Source organism: Salvelinus sp. IW2-2015, linkage group LG26 (assembly GCF_002910315.2).
Source record: "Salvelinus sp. IW2-2015 linkage group LG26, ASM291031v2, whole genome shotgun sequence".
In the NCBI taxonomy this organism is placed as follows: domain Eukaryota; kingdom Metazoa; phylum Chordata; class Actinopteri; order Salmoniformes; family Salmonidae; genus Salvelinus; species Salvelinus sp. IW2-2015.
In genome coordinates, this window is record NC_036866.1 from 46,540,717 (window position 1) to 46,562,889 (window position 22,173).

General features: G+C 45.5%; 1 protein-coding gene and 1 long non-coding RNA gene across 3 annotated transcripts in view; one reads left to right on the forward strand and one right to left on the reverse strand.

Moving 5' to 3' along the window:
• Positions 1 to 260: 260 nt before the first annotated feature.
• On the reverse strand, positions 261 to 1,046 carry LOC139023032 (uncharacterized). The gene is made up of 4 exons (XR_011474099.1): positions 1,000 to 1,046; positions 832 to 918; positions 464 to 745; positions 261 to 386 (listed from the first exon to the last, which is right to left on the reverse strand). It is a non-coding gene; the product is annotated as an uncharacterized lncRNA (long non-coding RNA).
• Positions 1,047 to 2,235: 1,189 nt separating this feature from the next.
• Positions 2,236 to 22,173, forward strand: part of LOC111952544 (dynamin-1-like protein) — a 26,278-nt gene continuing 6,340 nt past the window's right edge. For both annotated transcript variants that reach the window (XM_023971346.2, XM_023971347.2), the window contains exons 1-11: positions 2,236 to 2,452; positions 5,673 to 5,817; positions 8,601 to 8,647; positions 10,338 to 10,409; positions 10,510 to 10,596; positions 10,891 to 11,053; positions 11,590 to 11,710; positions 13,195 to 13,326; positions 14,507 to 14,713; positions 15,425 to 15,545; positions 16,782 to 16,937. In XM_023971346.2, the coding sequence (XP_023827114.1) occupies positions 2,351 to 2,452; positions 5,673 to 5,817; positions 8,601 to 8,647; positions 10,338 to 10,409; positions 10,510 to 10,596; positions 10,891 to 11,053; positions 11,590 to 11,710; positions 13,195 to 13,326; positions 14,507 to 14,713; positions 15,425 to 15,545; positions 16,782 to 16,937 (1,353 nt within the window). In that variant the 5' untranslated portion in view covers positions 2,236 to 2,350. The remainder of the gene's footprint in view (positions 2,453 to 5,672; positions 5,818 to 8,600; positions 8,648 to 10,337; positions 10,410 to 10,509; positions 10,597 to 10,890; positions 11,054 to 11,589; positions 11,711 to 13,194; positions 13,327 to 14,506; positions 14,714 to 15,424; positions 15,546 to 16,781; positions 16,938 to 22,173) is intronic.

Below are 22,173 nucleotides of genomic sequence, written 5' to 3' on the forward strand. Positions count from 1 at the left end.
TTCATATAGATGGTCATCAGGGAGGCCAGTGGGTCCAACCGGTCCTGAAGACCCTTTCTCGCCTGAAGGCTCTCCTCAGCACAATGTTTTCTTCATCCACCACATCTCGCACGAATGGGCATGCCATTGTCAGAGCAGCAGAAAGGAACACACAATTTTGGGCCTTCATATAGGCTAGTGGCCACACCTGGTGCTGGGGGGGTGGGCAAAAGAGGGCGATGCCTATATACGATGACTTGGTTGTACTGATTGCTGGGAAATTAAAAAAAACTTAGAAAGATGCCACCGTCCTGTGTGCTCACAATAAGAGCTCATATGTCATGGCTCACTTGACTTTACGAGAATATACCTAATTTTTATTTTGAGGCTGTGTCATCTTCTTGGAGCTGGGGGAGGAAAGAAAAATAATGTAATACATTTGTGTTACAGTTAGCATACAGTGTACATTGAAGGCATATCTCACCTCCCTCTCAAGTTTTTTTATTTCAAGGTCCAGTTTCCTAATTGTCTCTTTTTTATTTCGGACTCCAGTGCAAGATTTTCCATCTTTTTCTTCTTGTACTGAATGTCTATGTCTGCCAGTTCTATTTGGCGCCGGAGGTGGTTGCCATACAACTTTCTGATAGCTTGTGAGCTCTGTGAACACAATACAATTAGCGCAGCTGGAATTTGGCAGGATGTGGTGTCCTTTTATTAATACGCACTATGTTGCCAGGCTGGTTTTCCACTGTATAGCATCTGGGTCCTGTAAATAAATTAGATTTTTTGATTTTGATGAGGACTCCTCACCATTGTAGAGTAAATAGTACTTTCACAGTCTTAACATGATACCTCATGCCTTCTGGAATCCAGAGAGATGGTATCCTCCTCATCATCGTCTCCATCATGTGCTGTTGCTGCTGCACTGGGGCCTTCACCCTATAACATTTAATCGGATTCATATTGAAGCTAGTAGACAAGACATGCCAGGCCTACAGTATGCTTTGATGGAGTACTCACTGGATCAGCATCGTCTGGTGCTTGTGCTGGTGGCTCTAACAGGAGCACAGTGCTGCCAGACACTGCAAGGCAATAGGTAAACCAAAGTCAGACAGTCCAAATTGATTCAATATGAATGTGGTTGTATCCCATGTAGAGATGGAAGGACAATACCTTGAATGAAGCGGGTGGCATCTTGGGAGGAACCTATGTCGTCTCTTTCCCCCCGGGATCCCTCTAAGACGGGCCTGCCTTTATTTAGCTCCAAGGCCATGTTCCTTCTGCTGGGTAAGGTCAGCCTTTGGTGACCCACCCGTGCCTTGTCTGTGGGTATTCTTTTTCACTGCTAAAACAGTACAGACAATGTGTGAGCAGGCACCTTCTGGGTACAATATATGCTTGTGCTTTGTTAAATATTAGTCAGGGACCATACCATTCTGCAGAATGTTCTTGTATTTGATTTTGACCTGCTGCCATGTCCGTTTTGGCCCGTTCATGTTTAATCTACAACACCACACACACACACACACACCACACCACACACATTTAATGGAGTCACACTGCAAAAAATTACTTGGTATTTTTGTCTTGTTTTCAGTAAAAATATCAAAAAATGTATCATAGCTTTTATACAGTGTGATGGAGTTACTTTACACATTTTCACTCATATCTGCAGTGCATTTCAATTAAAAATGTAACGTTTCATAATCACAGTACAACTGCATTTTTGGAGATGTGAATTAAATATTTGAATGTAATTGTGATGTTTCAGCGGAGCGGTGAGTGTGTAATTGTGCACTACTTACGCATTCAGGCGGTCTGCAATACTTGCACGCTTTTTTCTCTTGCTTTATCACTGTGGCGGTGTTGCCTTTCTTCTTAATTATATCTTTTACCTCCTCGTATGCCTCCATGAGGATTTGTGCTTCGACGGGGAAAGTAGCGGCTCTAGTTGCCATGGTAAATCAGTTAATCTGTGATCTGTGGCGGGGTCTATTTGAGTGAGCCGTGAGCGCGCACCTATCCAGGATTGGTTTCACCTGGCTTAATGAATCCGTGTCTGCTCATCCTGGCTTGGTCTTTGTGCAACCAATTAAGCCTGGACGCACATGTTTTGGCTTCATTGAGCTCAGCTGAGTCATTTATCCCGGATGTCTTAATTCTACTTTTGTGCAACAGGCCCCTGCCCCCTGCTTGTTTCATTACAATATATAAAAAACTCATAGTCCCACAATGCAACGCTGAATTATTTTGTGCGCAGTTTTCTGGGCCGGGTAAGAGGTGGCAGTGTAAGGGACGTTGTATGACTTTGTGCCTGTGTTTAGCAGGCTAGTTAGGTCGTTTATTTGACAGGTGCTACATTTTCAGAGCCATGGAGGCCCTTATCCCTGTCATCAATAAATTACAAGATGTGTTTAATACAGTTGGCGCAGACATTATCCAGCTGCCGCAGATTGCTGTTGTTGGAACGCAGGTAAGAATCGCTGGCCAGCTAACTAGCATCCCTTCACCTAGTTTCATTCCCTTAACGTTAGCTATAGTACTGTTGTCTGTATCACGCAGTTCCACTTCGAGATATTTCATAGTACATGAACATTTACGTGTACTGTGTTTTCGATGAAAGGTTAGCTAACGTTACTATAATTACCTTAGCTTTAGCAACTTAGTTAGCTAGCTAGATAGTTAGCTTGGCTAACGTTAGTGGCTATGAATCATGAGCTGCTAACTAGTTGGTTATAGCGAATTTGACAGACCGTGGAACCTGGCTAACGTTAGCCCTGTGTAATGTTAAAACAGCTGTGTTCAGCAGAAGGTGCCATTGAAATGTAATGGCATCCCATGTCTCTAAATGTACGTATTACACATTTACTGATTTGTTTACACTGGTATCCCTCTCCTAGCCTTTGAAGACTTCAGTGGTTTTGATGAATGAAAACATCAATTAATTCTTCCAAGACATCCCTCCCTTTTCTTATTGGTTGAATTATCATTCATTATATGTCAGTTGGCAACCAACTGGTGCATTACCGCTACCACCTGGACTGGAGTATGGACCTCAGTTCAGCTTTCATTCACCCATGTGGGTATTTGCTCCCCAAAAAACAGTGAGGAGATGGCACGTGGGTGTATGCAACTAAAAACCAATGAGGTGATTTGCACCGCATCATGCCACAAATAAAACCAAGTTCTATTTTACCAACTGGCTACGCAGACGCACGAGCAGTGTGGGTGCAATGATTGAATGTACCATGCTGACCACACCGCCTGCGCAAGCGTTGCAAAATAAATGTACACATGCTATTCAATCATTGCACCAACAGTGCTCGCGCGTACTAACAAGCGTCTGCGTAGCCAGACGTTAAAATAGAACTTGGTTCTATTTGTGACGCTTGATGTGCTGCAAGTCCTGCCTCTCCCATCTCCTCGTTGGTTTTTAGGACCATATACCCACGTGGGTGATTCATCTTTCAATGTTTAATGCTTCTTACGACCTGTCCCCAAATTAATATAGTTCGTTCAGAGTTCGTTTTGATATTTCAACCTGATGTCCTTCAACCTGTGTCCTGATCGCGTGTGGGTGGACAAAATCAACATGCGCAGGAGGACGAGCGGTCTGTTCAGCATGTAAGGGACTTCAGCTAAGTGTACCCCATTTCCAGTGTGCCTGCCAACAGAGTAAAGATTGCCTCAAGATCGTACCTTCTTGAGGACAAAGTAACCTTGGCTCCAAGGAGCAAGTAGTTGGACAGTTTTGACTTCCCCAACAGCAGCGGCTCACTTTGAGCAGACCAAGTTCTGCCGCAAACGCAAGTAAATTAGAGGCAAATTACTACCTCCTTAATTTGAGTTTTGGAAACAAGTGCTTTCATGAATGCATGGCGCGGGCCTCGTTTCACAGGAGCGTTGTAAAATAAGCTTTCTCTCAATGAACCAGCCTTAACAAATAGTTTATTTATAGATTGAATTTTATTGTCCAACATCAGTTTTATAATTTCTAAGTTTTGTGGCTACCTAGAGTGTCCTCTTTCCACTGGGAGTGGGGCGGGCTGACCCAGTCATGGATAGAAGGGAAATTAATGTCAATATCTTTGGGGGGGGGGGGKGGGGGTTTAGCTAACCCTTTTCCAAATGTTAATTCTCCTGACCTGCTACGTTAATTCTCCTGACCTGCTACGTTAATTCTCCTGACCTGCTACCTTAATTCTCCTGACCTGCTACGTTAATTCTCCTGACCTGCTAAGAAAAGTCAAATCTAACATTAATTTGACAAGCTGGATCCATTCTGGCCCAGTGTTTGTAGACAGCTATGTTTAGTTATTACACCTCATTTAAAATGTTCATGCCTATGCTACATTTTAAATTAGAGGCCTAGATTGTATTTGAAAACAGCTGTTATTTATTAATAAAACATTTCATACAAGTTTCCTATAGGACAGGTTGTTCGCAAATTATATTATACTAATATTATATTTTGAATTTGTATTACTGTGTAGGGGTCTTGTTCTTCTAGGCGAAATGTCTTTTCTTAAATTATATATTAATTTATGATTTATACCAGGGATTAAGACACAATGGGCAATGTTTTTCTTATTTTATAAACCTGTCATGTTGGTATAAGAACATTGTTCTACTTTATTTTATTACAACGTTACAGGCATATTTCTGTTCTGTTAAAATGAATTACAATAATCTAAATGTGATTTTCGAGCACCTTGGGTGGATGCCCTAATGTGTTACACACCCAATGCAAATGGATGTCTGGTCATTTTAAATGTTGCCCATCACGTTGTCTTGTGCCAAATTCTCTTAACGGAAACCCTAACCAGGGGGCACTCTTCCATCTGGTCTAAGGATAGAGATCCCAATGCCCCAGGGCAGTGAAGGGGACGTTGCACTGCGTAGGGTGCCGTCTTGCAGATGGGATGTTAAATGGGTGTCCTGACTCTCTGTGATCATTTCAAAATCCCATGGCACATATCGTAAGAGTAGGGATGTTAACGCCGCTGTCATGGCCACCGAATCATCCCCCTTATTCCTAATTGGCATATCACTCCTCACCTCTCCATCTAAGAGCTTGTGTGGTGAGCATTCTGGCACAAAAATGGTTCCCCCTACTGTGTAAAGTGCTTTGAGTTCCTCAGTTGGTAGAAAAGCTCTATATAAATCCAATGAATTATTATCATCATATAGGCTACACCTGTAATCTTCTCTCCACACACAGCTCTTGTTGGCCTAGGTGTTACCTAATAGGTTTACAGAAGCATGACATTCTCTCAGACACCTTCACTGGTCTGTCACCTTCTTTGTCACTATCTCAGCCCTTTGGCAACCGTCTGAACTGAAGGTGCCATGGCGACAAGAAGGCAGCCCCTTGGATGCTCCAAGTGTGTGTCTGCTCTGGTCTCGTTATTCATTAGTGCTTTTCCAAAAGGACAGATGCACACCGAGGGGATCTTTTGAGAAATCCTTGACCCCGTCAGTTCTATAATTGCCACACATGAATCGAGCCCAAGCTAAATTAGGTCAACCGCATCCAGGCGCAGCTGAGGTGAGGCCAGTTAGGTTCAAATGATGTGAAACTATTTGACTTGTGATGAGTCATGGCTGTCGTAGCCTCAGTTGAACGATGTTTACTACTAGCTCACTTTTACTTTCGCTCTGTAGGTGAGCATGCTATGTGTTTCTGTCTCCAGAGCAGTGGGAAGAGTTCGGTGCTAGAGGCTCTGGTGGGCAGAGACCTTCTGCCCCGTGGTACTGGTGTTGTCACCCGTCGGCCCCTCATCCTCCAGCTGGTCCACGTGGACCCAGAGGACCGCAGGAAGACCAGCGAGGAGAATGGTACTGTGAACACAACACTATCACTGCTTTAGGGTGGCAAAATTCAGCGAATTTCCCCAAAAGTTCCCAGGTTTTCAGAAAGCCTGGTTGGAGGAGCCCTCCTCTGCTTAGGCTATTCCCTTCTAATTCTGCAAGGGAATCCTCCAACCAAGGTTTTTGAAAAAGATGCCTCTGTACACTCTGCTGAGTGCAAACTTGAACGTTGGGGAAATTCTGTGCAACTTCCAGCGCGCGTTTACTGTGAACACTGAGGCTGTACCCACTTTAAGTTAGTTAAAACAGTGTCCAAGTAGGCTACTGTAGCTATTTGATCATATTGTAGGCAATGGAGAAAATCCATCCCATAACATTTTAACATGGAAATAGCTGTTCTATCAATCAGCCTACAGTAGCACCCAATGTCTGGTGTTCAATGTAGGCCTACATTCCATGAAACTTTTGAAAAACACATGCAGTGCTTAACGTTAACCTGTTTATCTACGTGACTGAAAATGTTGTTGTGGTGTTTGATGCAAGAAACCACTTGACAAAATAAAATGCATTATTATTCCCATACCATTTATTACAGAGAATCAGACAAATTATTCTACCCTCTGCCTATTGGCTATGTAGCTTATTCAAGACTGTCTCAAAATACAACACTGCCCATTTAAGACAACAAAAAAAAAGCTCTTTACCAGACTCGCTTTTCAAAGATGTCCAGAAATGTACACGTTTTGTGAAATGTACACGCCCCTATTGTTGACTACAAATGATCTATAACTAGGCTAATAATTCATTAAATTGCAAAGGATACGAACAAAATGTGGCAACATGCAGCTCTTGCTTTGATCTCAAAACAAGCACATCAGCTCACGACCACTCATGCTGTAAACACAGTCCTGTTCAAAGTAAATGGCACAGATCCAGATATGGCAATGGTGAATTTGCATATAGACCTACTGCAGCTCTGATTGGTTATGCCGCACCGGTCTGTGTAGAGTACGGGCTGAGTCGTGCGTGTCGATGCAATCGAATCCTACTCCTATGCGTTCTGTTTACAACAAAATCTCTTGCATGGTTAGTTTTGCATACTACGTCGTGTATATATATATATATATTTTTTTTTTTGGTATGTTGCATTGAAAGTGGCTAATATTGCATTGATTCGCCACAGTAAAGGGAAACGTTGATAGTGTTAACAGGGAAAACTCTAGAAGTTGAGTGAAGTTCAACCTTGTGTTTCTGTGGGCTGACATTTCTTCTGCATGTCAGTCCCAGGGAGCTGTGCTGCACGGTGGCTCTGCAGGGCACATGTTGTTGTTGACCCCCCTTCCCTGTCCCTCTCATGTCTACAGTCATTAGATTACTGTTTACATTCCTCTAGTTCAGACTTTGTCCTTCTGTGACTGTCTGCTGTTTTTTTTTTTTTGTGTGTCACTGTGTTGATAACTCTGCATATATTCAAGTCTGCAGCACTCCGTCTGAGTACTAGCTACTATCCAGCTAGTGTCCATAGTAGCTAGCTAATATACTCCAGTAAATATGGCAAGGTATAGACAAATAAATAGGCTTCCCCTTAGATTCTACTCACGTTATATCTAGAGGCTCCTAAATATTATTACTGAGCCATTAAGTCACAACAGCGTGCAATGTCATGTTACTCAATCCTCAATGTCATCCCAAGACATTTGAACACAAAACCAAGCCTGTGCCCTGCTGTTGTGAATAGTCACACACTGGATGGATCATGCCAAAAAAGTACTGCATTGCTGCAGATGGCCATGGTGCAGGAGCTGCAGCTAGGCTAACGGCTAACCATTTTCACCTGTCATCTGATCTCTCCTGAACCACAGACCCCAATGCCTGGAAAAACGGGAGCTATTACAAAGGTCTCCTTTTCATTGTTTCTCCTTGCCTTTTTGTCTGTGTTCGATCATCAGCTTCTTACTCGAGGCCTGTCCCTTTTCATATGGCCCCCCTTCCATCCTGCCTATTGTTTTTGTAGACTTGATTAAGCTGCCAAACTTTGGCTTAACTTGATTCAGCGAATCAAGCCCAACAAGGCCAGTCTGGTGTTTCAGACAAAACACTTGATTGTCTGTATAAGGACATCCTGTATAAAATAAAAACTATTCCGGAGTGCATGATCGGTGTCAACTTTGTCAGAAATCATGGTAAGTATGACTTTTAAGGGCAAATTTCAAAAAATCAGCTGTCCTCAAACAGCTGATTTTGTTTTGTTAGTTTGGTAGGTAAATATTTGTTTAAATAATCCAACTAATACAGTTATTTATTAGTTGAAAGAAGAACTTTGTTGTTTATCAAAGGTGTTTGGTAGCTAGGTAGTACGTATGCCTGTGCTCCCCATAACGCACCAACCATGCTTTGGCTTGTCTCACAGGCATATTATTTTTATTGACAAACAACATTTCTCACTGTATTGTTTGTTCAAGCCTCTGGGTTATTGGCCTGCAGGATGTATTCCCATCCCAGCTGAACAACTCAACCCGACCCAATGACAGTATCAGCCGGTCCCAATTCACTCCCCTGGCCCCTAACCTTGCTTTACAGATCTGTAAGATGTACTTGATCTGGTGGAAGCTCCACCACTGCACTTTTAATGTCTATCCAGATCCTTCAGATATGCAAACATGGGTTAGGGCCACGGTAAAGGGGTTAGGGAGTGAATTGGGACCCGCTCTATCATCACAACACTGGTCATTAAAGTCCTACTCCAAATGACATCTGCCAGACCGGCTGGGGAATGGGAATGACACGGTCTTGTGTTTATGTCCCCATAGGCGTCGATGGAGAGGAATGGGGCAAGTTTCTACACACCAAAAGCAAGGTATGTCTCAGTAACCATTCCTCAGAGCTAGTTTCTGTGTTGGTTCAACGCCTGCAAGTTGCTGACAGAGCGACGCACCTCCTCCAACTATCTGTTCATCTCAGTGGAGTTCCCTGCCCTTTCACTGTTACAAATAGACATGCAGCTTAAAACTTGCTTGACCTGATTATAGGCATGCATGCAAAGCATTGTTTTGATTTACTGACTGAAGATCACTGGAAAAGCTATATGGGTTTTGTAGCTTTGTCTGGAGAGTTTGTTTGACAGGAATCCTATTTAAATCACCTCAGGCACACACCCTTTCAGTCGCAGGCAAACAAAGACACAGGAGGATGTACAGCAGTACTGTCTTCTAGACGGAATGGCCCAGAGCATAAAGTAGAGATGAGGGAATAGGGCGTAATATACAGTCGAGATGAGGAAATAGGGCGTAATATACAGTCGAGATGAGGAAATAGGGCGTAATATACGGTCGAGATGAGGGAATAGGGCGTAATATACGGACGAGATGAGGGAATAGGGCGTAATATACGGTCGAGATGAGGGAATAGGGCGTAATATACGGACGAGATGAGGGAATAGGGCGTAGTATACGGTCGAGATGAGGGAATAGGGCGTAGTATACGGTCGAGATGAGGGAATAGGGCGTAGTATACGGTCGAGATGAGGGAATAGGGTGTAATATACGTCGAGATGAGGGATATAGGGCGTTATACGGTCGAGATGAGGGAATAGGGCGTACTCATATAGCGGTCGAGATGAGGGAATAGGGGCGTAAATATACGAGTCGAGATGAGGGAATAGGGCGTAATATACGGTCGAGATGAGGGAATAGGGCGTAGTATAACGGTCGAGATGAGGGAATAGGGTGTAATATACGGTCGTGAGGGATAAGGGGTACTATACGGTCGAGATGAGGGAATAGGGCGTACTATACGGTCGAGATGAGGAATAGGGCGTAATATAGGTCGAGATGAGGGAATAGGGCGTATATACGGTCGAGATGAGGGAATAGGGCGTAATATACGGTCGAGATGAGGGAATAGGGCGTAATATACGGTCGAGATGAGGGAATAGGGTAATATACGGTCGAGATGAGGGAATAGGGCGTAATATACGTCGAGATGAGGGAATAGGGCGAATATACGGTCGAGATGAGGGATGGGCGTAATATACGGTCGAGATGAGGGAATAGGGCGAAATATACGGTCGAGATGAGGGAATAGGGCGTAATATACGGTGATAGGATAGGGAGTAGGGCGACATGCGGTCGAGATGCAGGGAGTAGGGCAGAGCATGCGGTCGAGATGAGGGAGTAGGGCAGAGCATGCGGTCGAGATGAGGGAGTAGGGCAGAGCATGCGGTCGAGATGTGGGAGTAGGGCAGAGCATGCGGTCGAGATGTGTGCAGACACAGTAATTTGCTCTGGTGCTTTAGGTCCTTCATGCGTGAACAGAGAAATCTTTGTGATGTGCTATACTGTAAATGGCATTGATGGAGGATGTTTTTTTCTTTATCTTTATGATTACATTTGTAAGATTTGATTATATTTAGACTTCTGTAGTGGTCTTTTGCGGTTGGGTCCAGATTATAGTAAATCACATTTACATTTGTCGTATGCAGCTATGTAAAACAGAATTGAATCATTTCTTATACTGCGCATTATTGATAAACATGTTTTTGTTTTTAGATCTACACAGACTTCGATGAAATCAGGCTCGAGATCGAAGCTGAAACCGAAAGAGTTTCTGGCAATAACAAGGTATGTCAACAATAACAAATTATTTGATGCAAAGGTAGTCCAAAGCAATGTCGGAACAGATTGCCAACTGCTGAGTTGACATTTCTTTGTTTTCTTCCAGGGAATCACCGATGAACCCATTCACCTGAAGATCTTCTCCCCTCACGTAGTCAACCTCACACTAGTGGATCTGCCAGGTATCACAAAGGTACACACAAAGCAAGGTGCTTTAATTTCAAATATAAAAGCGAATTGAGTTGCTCAAGTGTGATCGAGTTGGTTTGAACCCGCCACAATACTTATTTAGCTGTCTGCGCTAACGCCTAGGCATTAGCTCTGGGAGCTAACACAAGTCTTAGGATCCCAGGCACTGAGATCACCTATCTTTCATGCACTGAACCACCTCTTTCCAAGTTTATTGAGGGAGATAGAACTCCAAGTATGGTTTGAACTATGATATGGGCAGGAATTAATTGTGTGTGTGTGTGCATGTTCTACCCAGGTCCCAGTGGGAGACCAGCCCAAAGACATAGAGGTGCAGATCAAAGACTTGATCGTGAAGCACATCTCTAACCCCAACTCTATCATCCTGGCTGTGACTGCGGCCAACACAGACATGGCCACCTCAGAGGCCCTCAAAGTTGCCCGCGAGGTCGACCCCGACGGTAAACGCCTACAAATCTCTTCTCTTCTTCACTGTCTCTCTCTCCTTTTTTGTTTGTCTATGCCTCTTCTTTTTGTGTGTCTGTCTGTCTCTCTACCGGTCTCTGCGTCTCTCTCCTCTCTCCACCACTCTTGCTCTCTCTGTTAACCTTAATTGTCTGTCACCTACTGTTTTCTCTAATCCTTATATCAGACACGCCGTGGCGTACACCGCTGTACAAAAACTCTTGATTACCTGGATGTAGGCCCAGGAGTTTTTCCTGACTATCTCACTTGACCAGGAAAACTCTAGCCTCTAGTTATAGGCTAAACTCCTGTCCCTATTTGGAGGTAACTGTGGAAAGGTTTGGTTATCATGGCTGTGGATCTGGTCCTGTAATTCATAAAGCTTCTCAGAGTAAGGTAGACGACCTAGGATCTGCCTTTCAGATCATAATGAATAAGATTTTATTGACGGGGGGGACCTGATCCTAGATTAACACTCCTACCCTGATATGCATTTTGACTATGGGTTCTGGGTATTTGTGTCACTGTGTAGGCAGGAGGACGTTAGCGGTGGTGACCAAACTGGACCTGATGGACGCTGGGACAGATGCCATGGACGTTCTGATGGGCCGGGTCATCCCTGTTAAACTTGGCCTCATTGGCGTGGTCAACAGGTCTGCACCATGACACAATCATCTTCGGTCTCTAACATGTTGAATATAGCAAGGGTTCAGACCTATGGAAAATCCAGTATATAATGGTGTTAGAAGCCAACAGTCACTTAGGATCAAAATGGGAAAAGGGCCAGCATTCCTTAAGTTTTGTTAGGATTTTCTTTTACTGTACTATGTACTTTTAATTTTGAGTCATTTAGCAGACTCCAGAGCGACGTAGTTAGTGCATTCATCTTAAGCTGGCTATGTGGGACAACCACATAATTATCTGTCATAGAAAGTACATTTTTCCTCAAAGTTCTGGATAAGTTGCAGGGGTTTGATGGCACTAGCGGAGAGCCCAGCCAACAATGAGTTGCAGTAGTCCAGATGGGAGATGACAAGTGCCTGGATTAGGACCTGCGCCACTTCCCTGTGTGAGGTAGGGTAGTAGTCTACTGATATTGTAGAGGATAAACATGCAGGAGAGAGTCACTGCTTTGATGTTTGCAGAGAACGACATGGTGTTGTCCATGCTCACGCCAAAGTTATTTGCACTCTCCGCGATGGAAAAGTCTTGGAGCGGCCAGGTCTTCCACGGGAGGAAAAGTAGCTCCATCTTGTCGAGGTTGAGCCTGACACGCATCTCTGCCAGGCACGCAGAGATGCGTGTCGCCACCTGGGTGTCAGAAGGGGGGGGGAAGGAGAAGTTGTTGAGTGTCATCTGCATAGCAGTGATAGGAGAGACCATGTGAGGATATGACGGAGTAGAGTGTCTGTATGGAGAACCGAGCCTTGGGGGACACCAGTAGTGAGAGCACGTGGTGCAGACAAACATCATATCCACATCATCTGGTAAGAGCGGCCTGCCAGGTAGGATGCAATCCAAGAGTGTGCAGGGCCTGAGACGCCCAGCCCTGAGAGGGTGGAGAGGAGGATCTGATGGTTCACTTGTGTCGGAAGGCAGTGACTAGATTTTTAGAGGATGAGAACAGAGGAGCGAAAGTCACCTTTGGCAGTGCAGAGAGTCTCCGTGACACGGAGAAGAACAGTCTCGGTTGAGTGACCCGTCTTGAAGCCTGAGTGGTTAGGGTCAATAAGCTCGTTCTGCGAGGGAGTTGGAGAGATGGCGTGCTGACGTTTTTTGGAAAGAAAAGATGGGATACCGGTCTGTATTTATTCTTTTTTTAATTACGTCGGGTCGAGTGTTGGTTTCTTGAGGAGGGGAGCGACTCTGGCCATTTTGAAGTCCGAGTGGGATGAGTTGCCAGTGAAAACCGGTGGTCAGGGATGAGGAATGGGAAAGATGGTCTGGAGGCAGGGATGGTGTCGGGTGGCTGGTCATCACTAGTCGCGGTATTTCACCTGGAGAGAGAGAGAGAGGAGAAAGAGGTCAAGGCGTAGGGTAGTTCTGTGTGAGTGGGACCAGTGGACTCAATAGGCTGACTGAATGAGGAGCTGGTAGTAAAATAACTCACAGTCCTATCCTTCATGCCTTTCTTCAGGAGTCAGTTGGACATCAACAATAAGAAGACAGTGGCCGACGCCATCCGTGATGAATATGCCTTCCTACAGAAGAGGTATCCCTCCCTCGCCAACAGAAACGGAACCAAATACCTGGCTAGAACATTGAACAGGTATGAGCAATGTTCCGTCCACAAAAAAATGGACACTTAGCAAATTTCAGGTCTGCTTTAGAGCAAACTGGACTACCATCACAAACAATGGAGAAAATGCATCCCATAACATTTTAACATAGAAATCGCTGTTCTGTCAATCAGCCTACAGTAGCAACCAATGTGTGGTGTTCAATGTCGGCCTACATTACATGAAACTTTTGGAAAAACACATACAGGTTTCGACATTGACCTGTTTATCCACTTGTCCTTCAGACAAGGTGACTGAAAATGTTGTTGTGTTTGATGCAAGAAACCACTTTACAAAATGAAATGCATTATTATTCCCATACCATTTATTACAGAGACTCAGACAAATTATGCTACTTAGCTTATTCAAGCCTGTCTCAAAATACAATGCTCCTTTAAGACAAAAAAAGGCCTTTACCTGACTCGCTTTTCAAAGATGTCCAGAAATGTACGTTTTGTGCTCTTGTAGGAAGCAACCACGCCCCTATTGCGGACTACAAATGATCTATAACCGGGCTAATAACTCACTAACGGAAACGAACAAAATGTGCACACGTGGCTACATGCAGCTCTCGCTTTGATTTCAAAACAAGCACATCTGCTCACGACCGCTCATCCTGTAAACACAGTCCAGTTCAAATTAAATGGCACAGATCCATATATGGCAATGGTCTATTTGCATATAGACCTATGCAGCTCTGATTGGTTATGCCGCACCGGTCTGTGTAGAGTACGGGCTAAGTCGTGCTGCAATAGAATCCTACTTCGAAGTGTTCTGCCTACAGCAAAATCTTTTGCATAGTTAGTTTTGTTTCGATATGTTGCATTGAAAGTGGCTAATTTTGCATTGATTTGATCACAATTGCCACAGTACAGGGAAACGTTGATAGTGTTAACTAACAGGGGAAAACTCTAAAGTTTAAAAGTTAAATCTCGTGCTTTTCTCCGTGGGCGGATTTTTTTCCCTCTGCGCGGCAGTCTTGGGGCTACTGCACGCACGCGCACAGTTTAGAAGGAACATTGGGAATGAGAAAGAAATAATATATTAGGCATACAAGGCCTCAACAGAAGAGTAATTTAGAGATTTAAAAACATCTGGCCAACTATAATTTTAGAGTGTAATGTCACTCTAGAATCTACCAACTATCATGTTGTCTGTTGCCTTTGCCAGATTGTTGATGCACCACATCAGAGACTGTCTCCCGGAGCTAAAGACTCGTATCAACGTGCTGGCGGCCCAGTACCAGTCCCTGCTGAGCAGCTACGGTGAACCTGTAGAAGACCAGAGCTCTACTCTGCTGCAGCTCATCACGAAGTTTGCTGCAGAGTACTGCCACACCATCGAGGGCACCGCCAAGTACATAGAGACAACCGAGCTGTGAGTAACTTCTTCTTTCTCTTGAAGGTCCAATGCAGCTGTTTTTGTCGCTCAAATCATTTCTGGGTAACAATTACGTACCTTTCAGTTATTGTTTTCAATTAAAATGGTCAAAAATAAATAAAAATAGCTTCTTAGCAGAGGGCAATTTCTCAAGCAAGAATCTTGCTAGTACTGTCTGGGAGTGGTCTGAGTAGGAAGGGGAACATTGGCTGATATTGGCAGAGAGGTATGGAAATCTGTCTTATTGGTATATTAACTAATTTACCACCTGGTGATGTCACCATGGAAGACCTGAACTCCATCCCACCGAACAAGCTGACATTTCAGACGGTCTTGTCAAACAGCTCTTACACTAAAAGGCATTATCATTTCCAAAATGTCGCAGTATTATTCCAGCCTCATACCAAATATATAAAGAACATAGGAAAATCACATTTTTGACTGTACTGGGCCTTTATATATTATTATCTTTTCATTTATTTGAAGATATAGACAGGAGGGATGGAGAACCTTTTTCAAACATCCTTGTACCTCTAGTTACCAGAAGGGGGCATACAAGTATAGCATCACAAATCAACCAATTTGAAGCTTTTGCAGTCCAATGTAGTGGGTAGATTACGTGGTCTAAATTAACTAGGCTAATACATTGATCACACATTTTAAACATTTTGTTGCATGTATATGTAACAGTGGACCGTTCTCTTTCAGGTGTGGTGGAGCACGAATCTGTTATATTTTCCATGAGACTTTTGGTCGGACGCTGGAGTCTGTGGACCCACTAGGAGGTCTGACCACCATAGACGTGCTAACAGCTATTAGGAATGCTACGGTGAGTGTGCAATGCTATATACTGTATTGTGTGCTACTAAACTGAACAAAAATATAAACGCAACATGTAAAGTGTTGGTCCCATGTTTAATGAGCTGAAATAAAAGATCCCAGAAATGTTCTATCCACACAAAAAGCTTATTTCTCTAAAATCTTCGGCACAAATCCCTGTTAGCATTTCTCCTTTGCCAAAATAATCCATCCAACTGACAGGTGTGGCATATCAAGAAGCTGAATAAACAGCATGATCATTACACAGGTGCACCTTGTGCCGGGGACAATTAAAAGCCACTCTAAAATGTGCAGTTTTGTCACACAACACAATGCCACAGATGTCTTACGTTTTGAGGGAGTAGGTAATTGGCATGCCGACTGCTAGAATGTCCACCAGAGCTGTTGCCAGATAATTGAATTTTCATTTCTCGACCATAAGCCGCCTCCAACGTCATTTTAGAGAATTGGCCTCACCACCGCAGACAACGTGTAACCACGCTTGTCCAGGACTGCCACATCCGGCTTCTTCACCTGCGGGATTGTCTGAGACCAGCCACCCGGACAGCTGATGAAACTGAGGAGTTTTTCTTTCTGTAATAAAGCCCTTTTGTGGGGAAAAACATATTCTTATCGCCTGGGCCTGGCTCCCCAGTGGGTGTGTCTGGCTTCCAAGTGGTTGGGCCTGTGCCCTCCCAGACCCACCCATGGCTGCGCCCCTGCCCAGTCATGTAAAATCCATAGATTAGAGCCTAACACATTTATTAATTTCCTTTTTATGAACTGTAACTCAGTAAAATTGTTGCATGTTGTGTTTTATGTTTTTGTTCAGTATGTTTATCTATACAGACTCACATATTTAGCTGTATGAGACGGCAGGTAGCTTAGTGGTTAGAGCGTTGGGCCAGTAACCAAAAGGTTGCTAGATCGAATCTCCGAGCTGACAAGGTAAAAATCTGTCATTCTGTCCACGAACAAGGCAGTTAACCCACTGTTCCCTGGTAGGCTGTCATTGTAATTAAGAATTTGTTCTTAACTGACTTGCCTAGTTAAAAAAAAAAAAAAATGTTCGTTTGCAGAGTAGAATGATGGAATGTTGAGTGTTTTGATAGGTGTTTTCGTTTCTTTGAGATTGGATAAGAATAACTTTATCGACTCCGTGATTTATTGTGAGTTGAGATGAGTTGCGTGTTGTTAGCCAGAGAGGCTGTTGGGTAATGTAGTCTCTGTCTGTGTGTGTGTGTAGGGCCCGCGGCCTGCCCTGTTTGTGCCCGAGGTGTCGTTTGAGCTGCTTGTGAAGAGACAGGTGAAGAGACTGGAGGATCCCAGTCTGCGCTGTGTAGAGCTGGTCCACGAGGAGATGCAGAGAATCATCCAGCACTGCTCCAACTACAGCACACAGGTAGACTAGACACACACACAGAAACTACAGCACACAGGTAGACTAGACACACACACAGAAACTACAGCACACAGGTAGACTAGACACACACACAGCAACTAACAGCACACAGGATTAGACTGACACACACACAGCAACTACAGCACTACAGGTAGACTGAACACACACACAGCAACTACAGCACCACAGGTAGACTGGACCACACACACAGCAACTTAACCAGATACGCACACAGGTAGACTGGACAACACACACAGCAACTACAGCACACAGGTAGACTGGACACACACCAAGCAAACTACAGCACACAGTCAGACTGGACACACACACAGCAACTACAGCACACAGGTAGACTGGACACACACACAGCAACTACAGCACACAGGTAGACTGGGCACACACACAGCAACTACAGCACACAGGTAGACTGGACACACACACAGCAACTACAGCACACAGGTAGACTGGACACACACACAGCAACTACAGCACACAGGAGACTGGACACACAACAGCAACTACAGCACACAGGTAGACTAGGACACACACACAGCAACACAGCACACCAGGTAGACTGGACACACACACAGCAACTACAGCACCACAGGTAGACTGGAGAACACACAGCAACTACAGCACACAGGGTAGACTGGAGACACACACAGCAACTACAGCACACAGGTAGACTGGAGACACACACAAGCAACTACAGCACACGGGTAGCTGAGACACGAACACACAGCAACTACAGCACACAGGTAGACTAGACAGCACAACAGCAACAACAGCCAACAGGTAGACTAGACACGCACACACAGCCAACTACAGCACACAGGTAGACTAGACACGCACACACAGAACTACAGCACACAGGTAGACTAGACACGCACACACAGCAACTACAGCACACAGGTAGACTAGACACACGACACAAGCACTACAGCACACAGGTAGACTAGACACGCACACACAGCAACTACAGCACACAGGTAGACTAGACACGCACACACAGCAACTACAGCACACAGGTAGACTAGACACGCACACACAGCAACTACAGCACACAGGTAGACTAGACACGCACACACAGCAACTACAGCACACAGGTAGACTAGACACGCACACACACAGCAACTACAGCACACAGGTAGACTGGAGAGAACACACACACACAGCAAACTACAGCACACAGGTAACTGGAGAGACACACAACAACACAGCAACTACAGCACACAGGTAGACTGGAGAGACCACACACACACACAGCAACTACAGCACACAGGTAGACTGGAGAGACACACACCACACAGCAACTACAGCACACAGGTAGACTGGAGAGACACACACAGCAACTACAGCACACAGTAGACTAGACACACACACACACAGCAACTACAGCACACAGGTAGACTAGAGACACACACCACAGCAACTACAGCACACAGGTAGACTAGAGCACACACACACAGCAACTACAGCACACAGGTAGACTAGACACACACACACACAGCAACTACAGCACACAGGTAGACTGGAGAGACCACACACACACCACAGCAACTACAGCACACAGGTAGACTGGAGAGACAACACACACACACAAACTACAGCACACAGGTAGACTGGAGAGACACACACACACACAGCAACTACAGCACACAGGTAGACTGGAGAGAACACACACACACAAGCAACTACAGCACACAGGTAGACTGGAGAGACACACACAGCAACTACAGCACACAGGTAGACTAGACACCACACACACAGCAACTACAGCACACAGGTAGACTAGAGACACACACACAGCAACTACAGCACACAGGTAGACTAGAGACACACACACAAGCAACTACAGCACACAGGTAGAAGACACACACACACACAGCAACTACAGCACACAGGTAGACTGGAGAGAACCACACACACAGCAACTACAGCACACAGGTAGGATGAGAGACACACACAGCAACTACAGCACACAGGTAGACTAGACACGCACACACAGCAACTACAGCACACAGGTAGACTAGACACGCACACACAGCAACTACAGCACACAGGTAGACTAGACACGCACACACAGCAACTACAGCACACAGGTAGACTAGACACGCACACAACAGCAACTACAGCACACAGGTAGACTGGAGAGACACACACACACACAGCAACTACAGCACACAGTAGACTGGAGAGAAGACACACACACACACAGGCAACTACAGCACACAGGTAGACTGGAGAGACCCACAACACACCCAGCAACTACAAGCACACAGGAGCTGGAGAGACACACACACACACCAGCAACTACAGCACACAGGAGACTGGAGAGACACACAACAGCAACTACAGCACAACAGGTAGACTAGACACACACACACACAGCAAACTACAGCACACAGGTAGACTAGAGACACCACACACAGCAAACTACAGCACACAGGTAGACTAGAGACACACACACAGCAAACTACAGCACACAGGTAGACTAGACACACACCACACACAGCAACTACAGCACACACAGGTGAGACTGGAGAGCACACACACACACCACAGCAACTTACAGCACACAGGTAGACTGGAGAGACACACACACACACAGCAACTACAGCACACAGGTAGACTGGGCAGAAGACACACACACACACACAGCAACTACAAACAGCACACAGGCTCAGAGACTGGAGAGAACACAACACACAGGCAACTACAGCACACAGGTAGACTGGAGAGACACACACACAGCAACTACAGCACACAAGGTAGAACTAGACACACACACACACAGCAACTACAGCACACAGGTAGACTAGAGACAACCACACAGCAACTACAGCACACAGGTAGACTAGAGACACACACCACAGCAACTACAGCACACAGGTGACTAGACACACACACACACAGCAAGTACAGCACAACAGGTAAGGACTGGAAGAGGGACACACACACACACAGCAACTACAGCACACAGGTAGGACTGAGCCCAGACCACACGTAACAGCACAGCAACTACAGCACACAGGTAAGACTAGACACACACACAGAAACTACAGCACACAGGTAGACTAGACACACAACTACAGCACACAGGTAGACTAGACACACACACAGAAACTACAGCACACAGGTAGACTAGACACACACACAGAGTAGTTGCTGTGTGGTGTGTCTTCGCTCTAGTCTACCTGTGTGCTTAGTTTGCTGTGTGTGTGTCTCTCCAGTCTCTACCTGTGTGCTGTAGTTGCTGTGTGTGTGTGTCTCTCCAGTCTAACCTGTGTGCTGTAGTTGCTGTGTGTGTGGTGTCGTCTCCAGTCTACCTGTGTGCTGTAGTTGCTGTGTGTGTGTGTCTCTCCAGTCTACCTGTGTGCTGTAGTTGCTGTGTGTGTGTGTCTCTAGTCTACCTGTGTGCTGTAGTTGCTGGTGTGTGTGTCTCTAGTCTACCTGTTGCTGTAGTTGCTGTGTGTGGTGTCTCTCCAGTCTACCTGTGTGCTGTAGGGCTGTGTGGTGTGTCTCTCAGTCACCTGTGTGCTGTATTTGCTGTGTGTGTGTGTCTAGTCTACCTGTGTGCTGTAGTTGCTGGTGTGTGTCTCTAGGCTTACCTGTGTGCTGTAGTTGCTGTGTGTGTGTCTCTAGTCTACCTGTGTGCTGTAGTTGCTGTGTGTGGTGTGTGTCTAGTCTACCTGTGTGCTGTAGTTGCTGTGTGTGTCTCTCAGTCTACCTGTGTAGCGTTGCTAGCTTGGCTGTGTGTGGTGTGTCTCTCCAGTCTACCTGTGTGCTGTAGTTGCTGTTGTGTGTGTGTGTCTAGTCTCCTGTGTGCTGTAGTTGCTGTGTGTGTGTCTCTAGTCTACCTGTGTGCTGTAGTTGCTGTGTGTGTGTCTCTAGTCTACCTGTGTGCTGTAGTTGCTGTGTGTGTGTGTCTAGTCTACCCTGTGTGCTGTAGTTGCTGTGTGTAGTCTCGTTCTAGCTCTCATCACTGTGTGCTGTGAGTTGCTGTGTGTGTGTGTCTCTCCAGTCTACCTGTGTGCTGGAGTTGCTGTGTGTGTGTTGTCTCTCCAGTCTACCTGTGTGCTGTAGTTTGCTGTGTGTGTGTGTCTCTCCAGTCTACCTGTGTGCTGTAGTTGCTGTTGTGTGTGTGTCTCTCCAGTCTACCTGTGTGCTGTATTGCTGTGTGTGTGTTGTCTGTCTCCGTGTTTTCTCAGTCTCGTACCTGTGTGCTGTAGTTGCTGTGTGTGTGTCTCTAGTCTACCTTGGTGCTGTAGTTGCTGTGTGTGTGTGTCTCTAGTCACCTGTGTGCTGTAGTTGCTGTGTGTGGGTGTCTAGTCTACCTGTGTGCTGTAGTTGCGTGTGTCTATTGTAGTTGCTGTGTGTGTCTCTCAGTCTACCTGGTGCTGTAGTTGCTGTGTGTGTGTGTGTCTCTCCAGTCTACCTGTGTGCTGCTGTAGTTGCTGTGTGTGTGTGGTGTGTCTCTCCAGTCTACCTGTGTGCTGTAGTTGCTGTGTGTGTGTGTGTCTCTCCAGTCTACCTGTGTGCTGTAGTTGCTGTGTGTGTGCTGTGTCTCTCAGTCTACCTGTTGCTGTAGTGCTTGTGTGTGCGTGTCTAGTCACCTGTGTGCTGTAGTTGCTGTGTGTGCGTGTCTAGTCTACCTGTGTGCTGTAGTGTGCTTGGTGTGTGCGTGTCTAGTCTACCTGTGTGCTGTAGTTGCGGGTGTGCGTGTCTAGTCAACCTGTGTGCGTAGTTGCTGGTTGTGTCTCTCCAGTCTACCTGTGTGCTGTAGTTGCTGGTGTGTGGTGTGTCTCTCCAGTCTACCTGTGTGCTGCTAGTGCTGTGTGTTGCTGTGTCTGTGTGTCTAGTCTACCTGTGTGCTGTAGTTGCTGTGTGTGTGTCTCTAGTCACCTGAACCGTGTGCTGTAGTTGCTGTGTGTGTGTCTCTTAGTCTACCGTGTGCTGTAGTTGCTGTGTGTTGTGTGTGTCTAGTCTACCTGTGTGCTGTAGTTGCTGTGTGTGTCTCTCCAGTCTACCTGTGTGCTGTAGTTGCTGTGTGTGTGTGTGTCTCTCCAGTCTACCTGTCTACTGGTGCTGTAGTTGCTGTGTGTGTGTGTGTCTCTCCAGTCTACCTGTGTGCTGTAGTTTGCTTGTGTGTGTGTGTCTCTCCAGTCTACCTGTGTGCTGTAGTTGCTGTGTGTGTGTGTCTCTCCAGTCTACCTGTGTGCTGTAGTTGCTGTGT